The following is a 21,573-nucleotide window of genomic DNA, read 5'->3' on the forward strand; positions in this document are numbered from 1 at the left end:
CAAGTACCAATGATTTCTCTCATTTGTGGAGTATAACAACGAAGCAAAACTAAAGGAAAAAAACAGCAGCAGACTCACAGACTCCAAGAAGGGACTAGCGGTTACCAAAGGGGAGGGTTGTGGGAGGGCGGGTAGGAAGTGAGGGAGAAGGGGATTGAGGGGAATTATGATTGGCACACATGGTGTGCGGGGGACCATGGGGAAGACAGTCTAGTACAGAGAAGGCAAATAATGACTGTGGCATCTTACTACACTGATGGACAGTGACTGCAATGGCGTATGGTAGGGACTCAATAGTATGGGTGAATGTAGTAACCACATTGTTTTTCATGTGAAACCTTCATAAAAGTGTATATGAATAATACCTTAATAAAAAAAAAGTTCTTAGACTTGATACCAAAAGCATGAATCATAAATATAAAAACTGACAAACTGGACCACATGGTAACTAAAAACTTTATCTGTGTTAAAAAACCTTCTGAAGCAGATTAAAAAGCAAGATACAAATTGGGTGGAAATATTTGCAAAACACATCCAATTAAGAATTAATATCTAACTATAAATAACTCTCAAACTCAACAGTTAAATGAAGCAAACAATACAATTAGAAAATGGACAGAAGGCATAAACAGACATTTCACTGAAGAGCATATACAGACCAGAAAATAAGCAGTTGAAAAGATATTCAACATCATTAGCAATTAGGGAAATGCAAATTAAAACCAAAATGAGATATCACTAAATACCTGTTAGAATGGCTAAAATTTAAAAAAAAACTGATAATATCACTTGCTGATAAATATTTGGCAAATCATCACCCATACATTGCTGGTGGGAATGTAAAATGATACAGCCATTCTTTAAAACAATTGGGAGTTTCTTATGAATCTAACCATATACTGCACTCTGGGCATTTATCTGAGTGAAGTGTAGTACATGACATTCAATATGAGGAACGATGCTGAGACAAAGGCTGCTTGTTGTCAGCCCTACTCATTTTACCTGTATTGTTTAACTTCAGGATAGTCTGAAAATCTTTAATTTGAATGACTTGGACAAAAACATGCAGATAGGGGAGTGGGGATGAGAGGTGAACTCTATCTTGGATTGTGAGTGAGTTTCATAATCATACGTTTTCCACAACACTTACAGTCTGATAGTTCAGTAAATAAAATACTACATTTGGAAAAACTTAAATTGTAAATTATATATTGTATGTATATAAAGAAGTTGTTCTTTGTAAGAGCAATAGTTTTTGTTAGAATTAAACAACATTCAAGTTCAAGGTTGTAGGACATCCATTGCATAGGATAGGGTTTAGTTATTGAGATTTGATGGTATGCTTATAAAGTATAATTCTGTTAATTGCTACAATTATATGTATATTCTAATCTTAGCAGGAATTCTATTAGGCAAACATATTTTAATGACATTTCTGGAAATTTCTTGGTCCTACTTCTTGGTTATGTAAGAAATTTTTACTTTGTGATTATCAGTTTATATTTTACCTGAGCTTCACTTTCAGAATAACACACATTTCTTTTGCATGTTTTTGTAATGAGTATTCTAAATAAGTTTGGTTCTGTAAACATGTTTTAATTTGTATTAAGTTTTATAAAAGTACTTCCTTAACAATACAGTTTTGGAGTTGAAAGTGATTGTGGAGGGATTTTAATACACTCTCCCATTGCATTTATGAAGAAACCATTCTTATCAATAGCTCAGACAATGGAAAGTGGGATAACCACTAATCACCCATTTATCCATTAGCTATCTTTCTTGTCTGTATAGATATTTATTAATTACTTGTCATAATTTCTTATGTGACCACATCCTGAGTGCTCGTAAGGATACATTAATTCACTCTTTTCTCTTACTACCCTTTGCACACTACTCATGTAAAGCTGATTATCCTTTTCTGTTCATTAAACTCCACAAGATTTGTTCATCTGTGAACACTTGGAATGGAAGGAGTTACTTTTTAAAAGTATGTCTTCAAAGGCAGCAGGATGGGAAGGGCTGAGCAGCAGCCTGGTGAGCAAAGTGCTGAGTTCCCCTGTCATCTTGACCCTGGTGACCCCTTCACTTCACTTCCCTCAGCTGCAAAAATACAGAGAGCTGAAATACCCTTGCTTACTCAGGGGCATGAAAGGAAATCATGCAACAAAAATGAGTGGAGGTCAGACTGGTAGTGAAGTCTTTGGGAAAGAGGTAAGCTGAGAATCAGAGGACCTGAACACTGTTTTCCACTGATGAAGACTCTGTGGCCACAAACAAGTCAATGCTTTCAATTCTTTATCACTAACCAGCCATAGTCACACACACGCACAAAGTGAATGTGCAGACTTTTTAATAAAGGAATGCTTCCAAAAGTACTTTAAACTCTAAATAAAGGTGAATTAATTTCATGTATTATAATTATCAAATACATAAGAGAAAGGTCTGACCTCATAATTCATTTTTCCAGGTTTGAAAAGGAGCCAAATAATTTTTTAATTTTAAGGCAAATGTCCTTTAGTCAAAAGTTTTAAGGTTTTACCGAATAGGAAAATAGATCACCAAAATATAAGAGAAAGAGCTTCTTAAGGGACATTACTTCTTGGCTATCAAATAACCTCTGAAAACCAGATTGTGATAATACATTGAAATGAATCACAATTCAGAAGATTGCTTTATGTCAAATGATTTTACAGAGAGAAAATGTTTACTCTGATATGGTTGGAATTTCATGAAAGACAAACATAGAATGTATTTCGTGCTGTGTTCCTGGTATTTAAAGTTTGTAGTAATGTGTTGAAAACTGTAAATAAGAGAAGACTTTTTAAAAGATGCCACTGAAAATATGTAGCAATTACTTTTAACCTGAAATTACCAATTAGCTAATAATTGGCTAGTATTGTCACTTTTCAAACTTAAGAATTTTTAATGACTTTAGTAAATCAACACCTCAAAATAGATACCTTTATATGTGCTGGCAAGTCCAACATACAACACTGAAGGTTACGAGGAATTAAGAACAGTGTCTGAGGAAGCTTAGAAATGTAACACAGATACTTTCAACTTATCCACCTTTTTTCTTGATCAGACCACAAAATACCATGTAGTTATTGGCGATTCCTTTTGAATACTAAGAATAATATGATCAGAAACATCATCTTGTTTTATTCTCCTAATTACATTAAGGCTTTAACTTTTTCAATATAGTGTTCACATCATATGGGTATACTGACACAAAATTGTTTTGGAGAAGAGTCTGGTGACTTGGAAGTCAAGCAGAGTTAAAAGGGAAGTGCCTGTTAGTTTTGCTCACACCACCTAAATGCTGATATTATAGTTCTCTTTTCCTTACTGAGCTGTTTGCTCTGTCATAGAAAATGATATGATGTGGGAATTGCAAGATAAGTGTGTATTGTGACTTTAAAAGGTGGGGGGCAGGAATAGGTGGCCAGAAAACTGCTTATAGGAAATAGAAACTGTAACAGAGAATCAGAATATAAAACCCTAGCAAAATAAAATCACAGTACTCAACTTAAACATTTTAATATGTCTTTTGCCACAGTAATTCTATAAATTGAAATCATAACCTTTTTACCTAATTACACCTTATAAGACACAATTATAATTGAATTTATGAAATGACTAAGTAATGACTATTTTTCTTTAAACTACATTATCCATACTATTTTGAAGCACTTAGTCCTAATCAATGTTAACTCTGTATGAAAGGAAGAAAAATCCTCAACAGTCTCTTCATGCAATCTTCCTCAGTGGAGTGAGTTAAATGGTAATAGGAAAGTGTTTGATATATTATCAAAGTGTGGGGTATCAAAAACAGGGCTTACAGCTATTAGGTTTTCCTAGTATGCCATTGAATTACTAAAGACCTTAAAATAACTTTTAGAAATACACATGAAACTTTAAAATTCACCCGTTCATGGGTCTATACAAACAAAAATCATGATTACTTCTAACCAAAATTAGCTAGAGCATCTTCTCTATTACTTTTACTTAACCAAAAGTAGGTTCTAACCAAAATTAGCTAAAGCATTTTTTCCCATTACTTACCCACTTGTGTCAAGGAAGGAAGGAAACTATCTCACATCATCTGTGTTATAGGAACTTTCAAATGCTTTCTTGTTCAGTAACATAAAATTATAAAATATGACTCGATTGTTGTATATTGTCCAAACAATATACAATTCTATACTCTCTGTACAACAATCTTATGAGTCAGATTTTATTTTTATTTTACAAATGAGGAAACAGACACATAAGCAATTTTCCTAAGTAAATGACAGGGCAGTGATTCAAATTCATTTAGCTCAAAGAAATTTTACGGCAAAAAATTTTGAGAAAGTATGATTAAAAAGACAATTTTAAAGTGGAATTATTTTTTCCTGTATTTTCCCCAATTTGTGAGTGATTTTCATAACATAAGCAACACCACTTAAATAAAGCTCAGCAGATGATTGATTTACAGAGCACTCAGTATATTTCAGAATCAGATCAGTATAAAGAAGGACTCACTGTCCCACATGGATAGCTACCTTTTGAAGTGAGGTTCTATATTGTTCTGTTATTGACACTGGTGCAATCTAAATCAGTTTTCCAATAAAGGACTGTGAGTTCTCTAGAATATATTAAAAATTATTTTATTTGTTATTTGCTTTATCATATTGATAATAATCTAAAAATCATTAATGTGATTATGATAATCATAAAAATCATTAATTAATTAAACCAATAGTGCCTTCTAGTCTTGGTGTCTGCATTTCTTCATATGTAAGTTCCAGTGACACCACCTTCCACCTTCCTTGTACAGGTTAATGGGAAAACAGAAACCTACATAGGGCTTAATTGATGTGTTCATGCAAAAGCAGAAGTCAAATCATATTGTTATACTTTATGAATGAAGTTTCCTGGAAAAAGAGAAAAGCCTGGGAGAACTGATTTATTATGTAGCACATGGAAATAGAGACATGCTAAATATTTTTAAATATACTATAGGAGTCAGAATTATACTTTCATAGCAATATTTTAATTTCAAGTTAAGAAATCATCTGTCACATTAAATTAAATAATAATATGTTATAAAGTATTTGCCACAAAAATCTATGAGAATAATTTGACAACATATAAATAAGCAAAATCTAAATATTTAAACAGGACACTTACGTGAGAAATTAAAGAAGTAATAAATGAATAGAGAAGCACCATATGTGTAGGTTAGAAGAAAAAATCTTGTTAAAAGGTCGGTTCTTCCCAAAATGATATGTAGATCCAACATAACCCCAAATAAAATCAAGGTGATTTGGAGTAGGAGGTAGGAACTGAAAATATTCTAAAATGTATAGTAAGATATAAAGGACATAAAATCGCCAATTTTAGAAAGGACATATGTGAAAGACTTTTTAAACTACCTGATTTCAGGACTTACTAAAAAGTTACAGCAATTAAGACTGTGTTCTATTAAAAGTAAGAACAGATAAATATATCAGTGTAATAGACTAGAAAGTCTACAAATAGACCCACATATATATAAATATGATCAACTGATTTTCAAGAAAGATACCAAGGTAATTCAACAGGAAAAGGACAGTCTTTTCAACAAACAATGCTGAATCAACTAGTTATCAGTTTAGGACAAGCTATTTGCAACATTCACATCATATCACGCATAAAAATTAACCTGAAATGGATCATATACAAACATAAAAAGACCTCATCAAATTTAAAAATACTTATTCTTATAAAGATACTACTATGAAAATGAAAATGTAAGCCACAATCTAGGAGAAAATATCTGCAATTATATATTCAGATACATCCTGAATATATAAAGAACTCATAACTCAAAAGTAAAATAAGATAAAATATTTGAAAAGGCAAGCTTTTGAATAAACACTTCATAAGTGAAGATATATAAGTAGCCATAGAAACACATGAAAAGATGCTCAGTATGATTAATCATCAGAGAAATACTAATTGATACTACAATAAAACACCACAACATTCTATAAAATAGGTAAAATTTAAAAGGCAGACAATACCAAGTGTTGACAAGAATATAGAACAATGAAAGTCTCAAACATTGTTGGTAAAAATGTAGCATTGTACAATAACTTTGGAGAACTGTTTGGCAATTCATTGTAAAGTTAAACATCACTTGCCATGATAACCAATAATAACTAAAAAACATGTCCAAAAGAGACTTGTAAATGAAAGTTTATAGCAGTTTTATTGAAAATAACAGCTTCAGACAATCCAAATGTTCAACAGCTGTTTCAACATATAAAGAAATATTGTTATAAGCACACAATGGAATGAATACCAGAGATGAAAAGAATCAGATTACTGATATGTACAAAATGGAAGAATCTCAAACATATTATGCTATCAAAAAAACCCAGACACGAAAGTGTATATACTGTGTGATCCCATTCATGCGAAATTCTAGAACAGGACAAACTAATTTATAATGGCAGAAAGCAGAGCAGTGACTGCCTAGTGTTAGGGATGGGTAGGGAGGAAATAACTGAAAAGGACAGGAGGGAACTTATCTGGATGATGAAAATATTCCATATCTTGATTGGTGTTTGAATGGGTATATATGTTTGTCAAAACTCTTAAAATTATACATTTAATAGAAGTGCAATTTCTCGTATGTAGTTATTCCTCAACAAAATCTACTTAAGAAAAAAAACAGCACCCTGAACAAGGTAGATAAAGTCAGTGAGGCTTGTTTCCTTGGTCTGAGTAGGAAAAGCATGTGATTGTTCCAAAGTGAAGTCCAGCCCCTCCTATAGAACTTTTCATTATAACTGTTTTATCATCTGTTTTTCAGAGTCTAAAGTGTTTTAAGCTCCACCTTCAAGGCAAATCAACAATGGTGAGAATCCACTGGACTCTGTTGGTGCCCAGAGTTTTCTTCTGCAACTTTGGCTTAGGAAGGATGGAAAGGTGGTTCATGAGAAGGCCCCATACTCCAAAGGAAATACAGATTATCACAGTCATGGAAACATATAATCACTAGAACTGGTGTTAAACCTGTCTAATCCATCAGTGACAGTTATATCACAATGTTAACAACAGAATTGGTTTTAAATATATTTGGCCAGTGACAGCTCATTTCAGTGAACAAATCTAAACAGGCTCCAAGAATGCCATGACCTTACTTCTGCTTTTATTAGTAACACAAAACATGCTTCTAAGATTGACTTCAACCCACTCCTGCTGCTATAACCGGCACAACCCAAAACAGAGTCTTCCTAAAGACTTTAATCTTCTTGCTCTGCAATTATGCCTAATCATAGAGTTTTCCCTTGCTCATGCTGTAATTTTGGCACTTAAATTGTATTGAGTAGGGTCTTACCCTCTGACAATTCCTGGATCCTACTTTACAGATAGAGAAAATGAAGAATGAAAAAATTAAAGGTTTTGTTTGTAACACAACTAATGATATATAATCTAGTAGGAACCATTCTACATACCAGTCTATTGATAACAGGTCTAATACTCTTTCTTCCACATTCACATATGCAACACATTCACATACATACTTGACATAAAATTCTTTAATAGATGCTATATAAATTAGTTTCATGGTTACTCAGTCTTTTGTGACTTAAACATTAGAAATCCAAAGTTAAGATGAATAGCATGCCTCCTAACATCAAGGGGATGATGGTTGAGCAAAGGAGACATACTGGTAGGAAATAACAGCAAAGTAATGTGATAAATAGAAACCAAATAAACTACATTTGTATTCTAGATTCATTGTTTATTAGCAATATGAGACTGGATAAGTTACTTACCCCTCAGTTTCTGTTTTTTTATTCATGAAATGCAAAGAATAAAACATACTTTGAAAGACTTTGGGGAAGTTTGAAGATTCATGATAACATAGTTAAAAATCAGTGACTGGAATAAATAGTTGCTATTATTTCATCAACATCACTATTCCCCCAAAAATAGATAGAACGTGTTTATCAACAGACATGGGAGAATGGTTGTTGTTTGGAAAATAAAGAAAGAAGGTGATTATTAGGCATGGGTTTATGAGAGGGATAACTAGGAATAATTTCAGTGGAAAGGAAGCCTGAGGCAGGAGGAGTTGGAGGTGGTAATGAAGGCCTCCCAGGCAGTAGCTAAAGCACACATAAATCACCAGAAGACAAATGATTGTATTACTTAGAGGATGCATACTCTTCACTAGGCACTGTGCTGCCAATATATTACCTCTTTCAATATTCACAACAATCCTAAGTCAGGTACCTTAATATTGCCATTTTATAGATGAGAAAGAAACAGCATAGAAAGGTACTGTAACTTGCCCAAAGTCAGAAAGCTATTCCTTAGTAGGCCTAGGAATTGAACCTGAGTAGAGCATAATAGCCTATACTCTAATCCATTATGCAACCAAGTATGTGCTTTAAGGTAGGACTGCTTTATAGAATTTTAAGAGCTATTTAGTTCAGTTAAGCTTTTTAGAAGCCAAAGAATGCATTTGGAAAACTAATGTATGCAAAGATGACAACAGATTTCTAACATCTTTTGTAATATAAACTTAATATTATTATATGTGGTAGGTACAAAACACTATAAAAATTCAGGTGCATACAGAATGCAATTTTATTTCACTATTACTCAGTTTATTTTCTACAACAAGCTCCCAAACTGTCAGATTGTAAATACCCATTAAATATCCATTTGTCTTATCAGTGGGTTTCAAATGCTGAGAGGATGTGGGAGTTGCTGGGCATTTGGCCCTTGTGTTATATAATCTGTACATGCTGACATTTCCTGAGATCAGCTGAGAAATTCATAATTCATTTTAGACCACGGATTTCTGTCCAAACAGGTCACTGCTAGTCATTGGTCCCTCCCATCTAAAAGGCTCCTTCACATATGCTGTCTCCAGGCTACCTCCGTGGCCTCTGAGAGTATGCAGGATCATTCTGAGGCTTCTCATCACACAAGTCACAGACACGTACAGGATGAGAGGCTACCTATAATCTCGCATTACTTCCTTGCTCCTCTTAGTTTCAGGGGATACTTATACTTCTCAGTTACCAATCTGAGGGGTGAGGAAAATGTGTGTTTATGTGCACTGAGCAGAGATGTTTGTCCACTTAAATCCATTTTGTCTTTTTCCTGGACCAATATCCCACCCCCCTTTGCTGGGTGGTGTGGCTATGTAACTGTGTTTTAAACCATGGGATATGAGCAGAAATAATTTGGCAACTACCAACCTAGCTCCCAAACCTTCCACACATGCTCCTCTAAGTTCTTTCCCCCTCTGTTGTCATGACACAGACAAATGGAGCCCTAGAGGCTGCAGAGACACAAGCTGTACACACTGGAAAGGACCTTGCTTCGTGAATGATAGAGTCATAATCTGGACCACCCACCAGGACAGTTATTAATTAAGAATTAAACTTCTGTTTTTATCTAACATTACTGGATTCAGGTTTTTCTAACCACCAGTGTAGCCTAATGACTACACAAAGCCATCTGATTTGATATGTTAAACAGCAGTTCCTATTCCATAATACTGATGCCACCGTCATGTGTACTTCGGGAAGGGAGCACAGGCCCCACTTGTACTCCAATCCCCAAAGTCTATAGGGAGTGTCTGAACAGCCCTGAGTTCATTCAGGAGAAGAGTCCTTCCCTTTTCTCAAGGACTCCCATTATTTATGCACTCATTGCTTCTCTCACTTACTCTATCCTTCCATATCTTACCCCTCCTGGCCCTACCCACTCTGCCCCAGAGATTTTTATTTTGATGGGCAGGCAGAAATTTATGTGTTATTCATCAAATATCCCCTTTTTTAGTCATGTTGAAGAGATCAAACTATCATTAATTGAATATTTTTGAAATGAAAAATTTATAAGCAATACTCTCCCTGATTGAGAGAAGAGCAGAGTATAAAGAAAAGCAAAGGAGGGGAATCGCTGTTAGTATTTCCAAATGTTACCCTATGTCATGTGCAGTCAACTGTCAAAATGGATCCCATACCTAATGTGATCACTGCACTATCTCTTAGGGTCTCAGTAGTAAGCTTCAATCCCATCCAGACTTTGGGAACTGTGATACTTGAAAATGATTAACGTATTTTGCTTGTGAAGCATTTGGTCAATGCACAAATGTTTATTGAATACCTAATATAAATATGCCAGTCACTGTTCTAGACATTGAAATCTCCAGAAGTACAAATACTTGTAGTGAACAACTAACAGTCTCTATTCTCCCAAGATGCAAGTACCAAGTGGAGGTGCCCACCTCCTTCAAGCATGACCCACATTGAGATGTCAGCATGACACAGAGACCATGGCAAGATCCTGTAATTCTCCAAAGATGTTTTCATGAAGTTGCTCATGTGCCCTTGGAAATATCTAGGCAGACTGATATGTAAAAAGATGTGCGTAGTTCTCCTTGCATTGCTTCTAGAAAGTAATTAGTGCCATGTGCCCCTCAAGTCCAGTTCTTGACTTGAGACACACTTCCTTAACTCCCCACTCTCTGCAGAAGTATTCACAAGGTTTTGTGATGTAATACTCAAGTATCCGAGAAAATGCCCCCCAAACTTTCTAGGACCTGTCTCTCTCCTTAAACTGGAGCAAAGGAGCACATATTTAAACTGTACACTTGACATAGGCTTGGATAAATTATAATTTCTTGAATAAATATACAGAGTAAATTCCAACACTGGTCCCAGGTGATATGTTGAGTGTTAGGTTTCCCCCTCAACCTTTTTTTTTTTTTATCAGTTTCTCAGTCGTTATTCTATCTTGGTCTTAAATGTCAATCCATACTGTACAAAGTCTCACCCCAGCTGGCTAAGCTGAGAGAGTGAGAAATGGACATCAGATTACACCTTTTATGTAATAAATGTGGGAATTGTGACTTCAGTGATGGACCACTGAAGAACTGAAGGATATGGAGATTTTTAGTTGCTGGAGAACTTAATTGATTTGCATGGGTTGGAATATTTTGAGGTTACAAGCATTGGGCTAAAAAATATCTCAGGGTTCACAAGTCTAGTAAAACCATGGAATTTCTGGCAACATCAAGCTTTGCATGGCTTTCACCTTGAAACCATGATGAGAGAAGTCAAGTTTACAAATGGGTAAAAAAAAGATAAATAAATATACCTTGTTTATCACATAACTAGGCAGGCAGGCAGTGACACTGGTGTTAGATCTGCCCAGCACTTAGGCAAGAATCCTGGAGAAAGTTTCTACGAGCCACTATTGACTTCCAAAGGTTTCTCCCCTAAGGTGTGAGTCCTCTCATCTTGAGGGAGAGCATGGGGGTAAGTCTGCATATTTGTGGACAGTATGGCCATGGCTGGGAAATACCATCATTGGTTACTGCAGCCAGCATGCAGCATGCACTGTCAGCATATTCTGTCACACGAATCCCTGCCTGTCTGCCCCCTCCCACTTTTCTTGGTTTAATTCTCAGGAACTTCTTTCCATCCCACTTCCATATCATTCAAGCTCCTTTTATTTTTCTTCAATACCTTTACTGTTATCACTAAAAACTCGTCATTAGCTTGGAAAGATGGAAAGGCACTTTTCCCTGTTTAGTCCACTAATTACAGCTCTTTATCCTGGACACTATATAAAACAAACAGAAGAAGGCTCTGAATGGTGGAGAGAAGACAGACAGGCCAAGGTCTGTGGACCCAATGAATGTCTCATGTCAAGATTCCTGGGTCTTCTTTCTGCCTCATCTGCCCCAGGACTTGGAGCTGAAGAAGTTAGCAAGTAGGAAATGCTAATAGGAATAGAAAATTAAGCCACAAAAGAGTCCTATTTTTTTCTAGCCAAAGGACCAGGAAAAAGGCAGCCTAGACAATAATTCAACTCCAAACAAAGACCACAGAAAAACCTGTTGCCCCATGCCTACTCCACCACACCAGGTCAGCAAAGGTGGAGGAAGTCTGTAAAGTCCAGACTTCCACTCTGACCCATCTGAGGAGGTACCACTTCCTGCCCCACACCTGCTGGTGTGGTGCAAGAGCGAGCTGAGGAGGAGTTGGAAAGTCCACCTCCATCAAGCACTAATGAATTGTATCCTACAACTATTGGTGGGTACTGGGGAAACTGGTCTCATACCTCCGTGCTGTGGTAATAAAGCCCCTCCCCACTCCAAGTTCAGTGTGATCAGGTGAGGCCTAGCACAGAGTCACAATTTTTATAATTTCCCAGAGGTAATGAAGTCACCCCTACTCTTGCCCCACATGTTGGTGGAGGCCACACTGAAAGCAATAAGTAGGCATTCTAGTAAGGGAGGGATCAGTGAAGGTCTAGTGGGAAGGCTGAATTCCCACCACTGTGGTGCCAGCAGAGGCCTGGTGGGAAGCTTGGATTTCCATCCTCTCCTAGGAGTAATGAAGAGGTGCTCCCGCATCCCTTGCTAGCTTCAGAGGAGACCTGTTAAAAGAAAAGACTTATATAAGATCCAGTTCTATAACATAATACCTGAAATGTCCAGGATATAAATCACAAATCACTCATCATGCCAAAAACAGGAAATCTCAATCTGAATAAGAAAAGACAATGCATAGATACTAACACCAAAATGGCATAGATGTTGGAATCATCTGACAAGGAAATTCATCTCATTCCTACTTAGTAGATTTACTGTAACTGTTAGATTCTCAATGAAGTGGTAGCTCAACTAAAACAGACCGAGTGATTTATAATTCACAATGAAATGTATGTGTGAAAGTGGTCACTTGGTACAAACTAACCAGTAAAGAAATTAATGACAGCAATTAATGATGGCTTTTTACAAAATGAAACTGTAATGGAGGTGTAGAAACAATGGAAATTCATGACCAAGACTCTCACCTGGTTTTAATATGGCACATTGTATACATAAAAAAGCCTGTTTGCATACCTATGGGCAGCAGGATGTCTACCTCCAAGAGACCCTCGCATTGGTCAGGCAAGTACAGGCCCAGGGGAGCGGTGGAGAGGAAGCCCACAAGTGTCTGGACATAATTGGTCAGGCACCTGCCAGTCACCATAGAAACCTGCCCACAGAGTTCCTCATGGTACTAGGGTCAGGGAAGGGATGGAGAGCGGAGAGAGCAGTGTCAGCAAAGGGCTTAGCTCGTGGAGAGAGGAAGCAGCAGGGAGAAACCTGGAGCCTGGAGCTGCTAAGCAGCAGGGAGCAGCACTAGAGCCAGGAGAGACAGAGCTGGGGAACAGGAGGGAGAAGCTGGCCTGCAGGCAGCTGGAGCCAGACCAGACCCTGAGAACGAGCTGTCCTTTTTGCTTGTACATAGCCGGTGACCACCTGTGAGAATAAATGTGGTATGAGCCCCTTTTAACTCCAACATTTTGTTGTCTTCATTTGGGATCACTGAACTCATAGTGAACTGTGGAATGCCTTCCTCCTGGAGCAACAGTAGGATAAAAAATTAAGAATTAGAGTAATAAAGCATTCATATTTCACTTCATCTAAACAAACCATTATCAAACTACTGTCAACCATTGTCACCAAGTTATGGATTGGGGTTCATTTGTCCACAAACATTTCCACATTCTCTTTCACAATCCCTCCCAACTTCTGCATATATACCCCATAATCACTTATAAGTGACTGCATACTTATTTTACTTATAAATTAGAATTATTAAAATATGGTCAGCCATAATTGTGAACCTTATTTGTGGGAATGGAGCCTAGTGAAGAGGTATTGTGGTTCAGAGAAACAAAACCAATAGGGAATATCTATATATCTATACATCTATACATCTAACTGTTAGGTAGGAAAATAGATATGAGCATGGTGGAAAGAGAATAAGGCCAGGAAAGCCCACTAAAAAGAACCAGAGTTAATGAGTTAATGAGTTAAAACTCTAAAAGCCAGGAATTACTTGGCCTGGAATGTTTGAATATTCTCCAGATAAGGAGGGTACCACAGCAGAGCCCATGTGTTTATTGTGTTAATCATGCAGGCCCATCTTATTTTTTACCTTTACCTATTTGCTGTTTTTTTCTCCTTCAGCCCTAATCAAGTAATTTGCAACCTGGGCAACTAATTTAGCATGCAGGCCCAGCTGTATACAACATACTGAAAGGTAGGAAGGATTCCATCTTAAAGATAAGATTGCATTTTAATACCCAGGAAGTTAAGAACTAAGATTCTTAACTTACTCTTTAGCAGACTGACAATAACTCAGCCCACCTTGTGGGACTGGATAGGCAGTCTTAATTGAGATGCTCCCAAACCAGAAAGCTGCTACCTTGGGAGGAAACCAGAGCAGTAAATTTCTTGTGTTAAGCTGATTTTGCAGAACTATATATGCAGGAAGACTGATAAAAAGAAACTTAATGTCTCATCAAAGATACTTGAGACCACTCAACAAGTTCACACCCCTAGCTCTTTGTCACATTCCTGAAAAATCCTTAAAAGGGGGAACCCTCAACCTTTCAGCATGCTGCTCTCTGGGGTCTCCTGCACTCTCTAAGTGTGTAGCTAATTTTTTTCCCAACCTTTTTACCTTAAACTTTCTCTCTCCAACCTTTTCAGGGTGCCTCTCCTCCCTGAGGTTGCCTGTACTTTTTCTCTCCTTAAGTAACTTTAAATAAAACTTTGCTTCACTACTCTGCTTCACTACTGTGTCTCTGCCCTTAAATTCTTTGTCGTGGCAGGGACAAGAATGGAGGAAAATACACAACGCCTCTCTCTCAACTTAACTATTATCTATATGTCTGTGTCTATCTGTATTTGATCCTCTTTCTCTCTCTCTCTCTATACACACACACACACACACACACACACACACACACACACACACATAAAATGAAGAATTAGATCATATTGTTGGATTCTCCCAGAGGAGGACGCCGCCCCAAATCACTCACGGAAGGCGTCTCTTGATGCAACAAGCAAGAGGAATTTATTCAGAGGCCAGCTAGCTGGGGTCTATGTGTTAGCCCAACGCAGTGGGTCTCAACGAGGACCCCGAACACACAAAGCCAGAAGTTTTTATAGCATTTTCAAAGGGGCAGTATTTTCTACAGTCACAATACAGTGTTTTTCCATAGACACATAAATTTTCGGCTGACGCCACATCCTGGGGGTCTGGTTAGATAAAATCACTTTCGTTATGTTTAGGGTGGTTCTAGCAAGATAAGCTTAACTGATTGAGGTTAGCTAACTAAAGGTCACTACAATTAACACTGGCTGACTAACTTGTTTTTCAAAGTTCTAGTAATTTTTCTCCTTCTAGGTTAGAAAATGGTGTTTGAGCCTTTAAGATGGCTGTGCTTATGCTAACTTTTGATTCTTCAGGTTCTACATTTCCCCACTTCTCTTTAAGGGCATTCCAATCATGGAATGTTTGTATCTTCCTGTTGGGTGAGTGAATGATATTGTTGCTGCAACATTAGTACATGAACGGCACTCACTCTTTCTCTAACAAAAGTTATCAGCCGATTTAATATGCAGGGTCCCAAAGTGAGGAGCAACACAAAGATGAGTAAGGGCCCAGCCAGAGTGGATATCAAGGTCGTAAGCCACGGGGACCTAGTGAACCAAGATTCAAATAGCCCTTGGCCGGCTTCTCGTTCTCTCTTTCTCTGGTCTAGCCTTTCTATCTGTCTTCCCACCACACTGTGAGGCCTTGGCACTATCGGCTGAGGGGGCTGGGCATACATAGAAGCAGGTATTCTGGAGCTCCTTCATGGTCCCAGAGCCCCAATGCACTGTATAATCCCGAGTACCACATCCGGGTACCCCAACTTTATCTTCGTACCATGAGTCTTGTTTGAAGAGAGTGCACAAATCTACAGTGAGGGTAGGCCACCAAGTTCCCCTAGGGTGTTGTCCTGTTAACTGGACTACTACTTGTTGGGAAGCCGGGGTAATGATTTGCCATGTGAGTAACCTGGGTTCATGGGGGTTAGGGTTCTGGAAGGTGGGAAGTAACTGGGTCATTAGAATTGTTAGTGACACAATCATTTTTACACAAGCGAAATTTAAGAGGGTTATCAGTTCGAATTACTCGCCAGTCCGGGTCTGGTTGAGGCGCTTTCTTCAGATGTGAAGCATGTATCCAGGAAGAGATGCCATCTACTTTCACAGCTGTAGGTGTGGTCAAAAGGACGATGAAGGGTCCTTTCCACCGAGGCTCAAGATTTTCCGTTCGATGTCGCCTTACGTAGACAGAGTCTCCCACTTGGAACGGGTGAGGTACTGAAATGTCCTCTGGCCGATAGGCTTCTCAGATAGAGGCCCACACTTCTTTCTGCACAACTTCCAGAGCCCGTAACCTTTCAAGCAGAAACTTATTAGTCACAGATTCAGGGGATACGTGGAGGTGAGCTGCATTTAGTGGAGCTGGGGCTCCAAACATTATTTCAAAGGGTGTTAGTCTAAAACGGCTGGGGGTGTTTCTAACTCGGAATAAGGCGAAGGGAAGGAGGACCAACCAATCATATAAACCAGTCTCTATGGATAATTTAGTCAGGATCTCTTTTAGAGTTCTATTCATCCTTTCTACCTGTCCTGAGCTCTGGGGCCTGTATGCACAATGCAATTTCCAATCCGTCCCCAAAATCTTGGTCAATCCCTGACTTACCTGGGCAACAAAGGCAGGGCCGTTGTCGGAGCCGATTACCTTTGGGATTCCAAACCTGGGAAATATTTCTTCAAGGATCTTTTTAGACACCGTCTTAGCTGTCTCAGTTTTGGTGGGGAATGCCTCTGTCCATCCTGAAAATGTGTCTAGGAAAACTAGAAGGTACTTATATCCATACTTAGCAGGCTTGATCTCAGTGAAGTCAACTTCCCAGTAAGCTCCTGGGCGATCCCCTCGAAGTCTTTTCCCGGATGTTACTGGATTTTTACTCACATTTACTAATTGGCAGGGAACACAATTTCTTACAACCTTGTCAGCCAGTTTTCCTAATCCAATAACATGATAAGGGGAGTCTTGAACCAAGGTCTTTAGGTTTTTTGCTCCCAAATGTGTCAATTGATGCAATTGCCTTAAGTATTCTTCTGCCTCTCTCTGGGGCAAGACAACTCTCCCTTTTTCAGACTTGTATATCTCGTGGGGTGAGGAATTTTTAAACCCTAATTTGTTTATACAAGCGAGGTCTTCGGGTGTATACTGGAAGCTCTTAATACAAGTGGCCTCCGGGTACACTTGGAGGGGTAAGATATTCATTCCCTGGGCTGCTTGTTTTGCAGCTTGGTCCGCCCTTCTGTTTCCTTGAGCTATTAGAGAGTCGCTTTTTTGATGCCCAGGGCAATGTATTATTGCCACTTCTCTAGGTCTATGGATGGCTTCTAACAAATTTAAAATTTCTTGTTTGTTTTTAACATCTCTCCCGACAGAAGTCAATAACCCTCTCTGTCTATAAATAGCCCCGTGTATGTGAGCGGTGGCAAAAGCGTATCGGCTGTCGGTATAGACGTTAAGTCTCTTACCTTCTGCCATCTTTAGAGCCTGAGTCAGAGCGACGAGCTCTGCTCGCTGTGCAGAAGTGCCCGTTGGAAGTCCACTGGCCCACAAGATTCGGTTATCATCCACTACTGCAGCTCCCGCCATTCTCTTACCATCCATAACGTAACTGCTCCCGTCTGTATACCAAGTCAGGAGTCCTGGCCCTTCTAAAGGCTGATCTTGTAAGCCCTGGCGGGTCCCCGCCTCCTCAGCCAGGATTTCCTGGCAGGTATGAAGTACTTCTTTTCCCAAATCGGGGAGCAGAGTAGCTGGGTTTAGGATGGCGGGTGGGGCAAATTCCACACGATCACGATTCAGGAGTAAGGTCTGGTAGTGAGTCATTCTGGCATTTGACATCCATCTTTCGGGTGGTTGCCGGATTATGCTCTCCAACGCATGTGAAGCAACCACAGTGAGTTTTTGTCCCAGTGTTAGTTTGTCAGAATCTTTAACTAGGAGGGCCACAGCTGCTACTACTCTCAGGCAGGCAGGCCACCCACTACTCATGGGGTCTAATTTTTTTGACAGATAGGCGACAGGTCTCTTCCAAGGTCCCCATTGTTGGGTCAACACTCCTCGAGCTACTCCGCTCCGTTCGTCCACGAAAAGGACAAATGGCTTAGTTACGTCTGGCAATGCTAGAGCGGGTGCTGAGAGGAGGGCTTTCTTGATATCATCAAAGGCCTGTTGTTGCTCAGATCCCCAAACAAACGGGGCTGTCCCCTTGGTAAGGGGGTACAGAGGGGCGGCCAAGGAAGCATATCCGGGTATCCACAATCTACAAAACCCTGCTGTCCCCAGAAACTCACGAACCTGGCGTGCTGTAGTGGGGACCGGAATCTGCGTCACAGTCCGCTTCCGGGCTTCAGTAAGCCACCTTTTCCCTTTTCTCAGGGAATATCCCAAATAAATCACTTGTTGTTGGCAGATCTGTGCCTTCTTAGCAGATGCTCTATACCCTAATTTGGCAAGTTCAGTCAAAAGGGCTTCAGTGGCCTCTTGGCAGGTCTCCCGGGTGGGAGCAGCTATCAATAAGTCATCAACATATTGCAGCAAAGTTACCTGTGGGTTTGAAGCTCGGTAGAAAGCCAAGTCCTGATGTAAAGCCTCATCGAAGAGGGTGGGCGAGTTCTTGAATCCTTGTGGCAAACGAGTCCAGGTCAATTGCCCAGTAGTTCCTGTGGTGGGATCTTTCCACTCAAAGGCAAACAGCGGTTGGCTGTTCTGGTGCAAGCGCAGACAAAAGAAAGCATCCTTTAGATCTAAAACTGAATACCAGATGTTTTTTGGGGCCAGGGAGCTTAGTAGGTTATAGGGATTTGGCACGGTGGGGTGAATGTCCTGTGTCCTTTTGTTAACTTCTCTTAAATCTTGTACTGGTCGGTAATCTCCCATTCCTGCCTTTTTTACAGGCAGCAAGGGGGTGTTCCATGGGGATTGACATTTTACTAATATTCCCTGTTCCATAAGCTTCTGGATATGTGGCCTAATTCCATCCCTGGCTTCTTTACTCATTGGATATTGCCTCACAGTCACTGGCAAGGCTGAAGCTTTTAGTTCTATGATTACAGGGGGCTGGTTCTTGGCGAGCCCCATGCCCGCCGTCTCCGCCCAGGCTCCTGGGAATCGGTCGAGCCACTCCTGACTAATTCGGGAGGGCTCTGGTTCCATAAAAAGACAGTATTCGTCTTCCAATCTTATGGTCAGAATACTCAAGTCCAAAGGCTTATTTTCCTGATTAGTCACCAGAGGTTTCTCAGCTTGAAAAGATATTTGGGCTCTTACTTTGGTTAAGATGTCCCTTCCTAACAGGGGCGTAGGGCATTCCGGTATAATGAGGAACGAGTGACTTACTCGTCCTACTCCTAAGTCTACTGCTCTTCGGGTGGTCCATGCATATTGTTTCTGGCCTGTAGCTCCAATCACCCAAGACTTTTTGCCAGAGAGAGGGCCCTTGTCTTTAGTTAATACAGAATATTGAGCACCGGTGTCTACTAGGAACTCAACGGGTTGCCCCTCCACTTTCAGAGTTACCCTGGGCTCGGGGAGGGGTTCCGAGCCCCGTCCTCCCTAATCTTCGTCTTCCAGCAGAGACAACACCTTTTTTGGGGGCTTCTGCAGTGGCTTTTTAGGGCATTCTTTCACCCAATGTCCTTTCTCTTTGCAGTATGCACATTGATCTTTATCCAAAGGAAGCCGGTTGCCCAGGTGCCCTGCCTTACTAGTTCTACCACTAGAGGGCGGGCGTCCCTTACCTTCTACTACTGCGGCCAAGATTTTTGTTAAATTTCTCTCATGCTTCCTATCCCTCTTTTCCTCTTTACTTTCTCTTTCCTTTTCCTTCCTTAATTCCTTCTCCTCCTCAGTCTCTCTCTTATAATAGACTTTCTCAGCTTCTTTCTCCAAATCTCTCAACGACAAATCCTGTAAGCCTTCTAGTCTCTGAAGCTTCTTTCTAATTTCAGGTGCTGATTGCCCAATAAAGGCAAGAGCCACTGAAGCACTGTGTTCCCCAGAAGTGGGGTCAAAAGGAGTATACCGCCTGAAGGCTTCCATCAGGCGTTCTAAGAACACTGCGGGTGCCTCAGCGGCTCCCTGACTAACCTCTCTTACCTTGGCCAAATTGGTGGGGCGCCTTGCAGCCCCGCAAAGACCTGCCACCAGAGCCTGGCGATAGATGGTTAGTCGCTCCCTACCTTCTGGAGAATTAAAGTCCCAGTTGGGTCTGGTCAGTGGGAACCCCCTTTCTATATCATGAGGGAGTTGCGACGGTCGTCCGTCAGCTCCAGGCACGTTCTTTCGCACTTCCAGGAGGATCCTTTCTCTTTCTTCCGTGGTGGAGAGTACCTGTAAGAGCTGCTGACAATCATCCCAAGTGGGCTGGTGAGAGAACATCAGGGACTCTATCAGTCCCATTAGTCTCTGCGGTTCCTCTGAAAAAGGAGGGTGGTTAGCTTTCCAATTATATAAATTGGCAGAGGAGAATGGCCAGTATTGCAGAGGTTGGAAAGGCGGGTCTCCTTCCTCCCTGAGAATGGGGGCCCCATAAGACCTGAGGGGAAAAATACCTGATGGGTCCAATGCGGCCCCTCGGCGCTGCCGAGTTCCCTGGGCCGGTCCCGGAGCTGACCCCGATGCCTCGGTACCAGAGGCTAGAGGCATCGGAGGTGCCGGGGCCGGAGGCACTGGGGCCTCGGCCGCCGGGGCCTCGGGCGCTGGGGCAGAGGCAGGAGGGTAAGGAGGGGGATCATCAACCATGAGCAAGTCTTGAGTGTCAGGGTGTATTTTGGTGGTCCCTTTCCCTTTTCCCTGAGGTTGAGCCTGAGCCAATAAGACTCGAGAGTTCGCTTTTTTTCGCACCCAGGGCTTTACCCAGGGCGGTGGATTTTCCACCAATTCTTGCCAGACCATAATGTAGGGCTGCTGATCCGGATGTCCCCGAGTTGAATTCTGGAAAACAACAGCTTTTACTGCAAGCAGAGTGGAGAGGTCAAAAGTCCCCTCCGGGGGCCATCCAACGTTAAAAGTGGGCCACTCGGAGGTACAGAAAGTCTGCCACAGCCCTTTTTTAACTTCTACCGACAAGTCATGCACCCTTGCTCTCACTTCTGTCCAATGACCTAACGTCAGGCTAAGGGGGGTCATCACTGTCTGTCCCATTGCCAGTATAACAATTATTAGACATGTAAAGGACACAAAAAACAGAGACACACAGAGATTAGACACACAGCGGCCGCTTTTTGTCTTCCTCAGATTTCTGACCAAGAACCGGAAGGAATCAGTGGGCTGATACTCTCGGCGCCCAAAAACCAACCCTATCTCATCCGGTTCACTTTTGCGGAAAAACAGGTGGGAGGCCACCAGGTGTCCCTGGCCCTCCAAACTCCCCGGGGCGTGTCCCAGAGTTGCAGCCTGCGGTGCTCCAAGTACGTCTACCGACCGCAGTCGCGACCCCTTACGGGACCAGGACGGCTGCCAGACAGAGGGTACCCTTTTCACAACTCCGACCGGTCTCACTGAAAAGCAGAACACAGAACACAGACAACTCAAGGCGCCACTAATCTTACCTCTTCCTCCAAGAACGGCTTCGGGAGTG

General features: G+C 40.5%; 1 protein-coding gene across 1 annotated transcript; it reads right to left on the bottom strand.

The window, feature by feature from the left end:
- Nucleotides 1-15,660: 15,660 nt before the first annotated feature.
- On the bottom strand, nt 15,661-21,137 carry LOC130681979 (uncharacterized). Its single transcript, XM_057496100.1, is given in 2 exon segments — nt 15,661-17,104; nt 17,159-21,137. Coding segments are annotated over 2 exon segments (5,154 nt in total). The 3' UTR covers nt 15,661-15,929.
- Between the last annotated feature and the right edge of the window lie 436 nt (nt 21,138-21,573).

Source organism: Manis pentadactyla, chromosome 1 (genome assembly GCF_030020395.1).
Source record: "Manis pentadactyla isolate mManPen7 chromosome 1, mManPen7.hap1, whole genome shotgun sequence".
Classification (NCBI taxonomy): Eukaryota; Metazoa; Chordata; class Mammalia; order Pholidota; family Manidae; genus Manis; species Manis pentadactyla.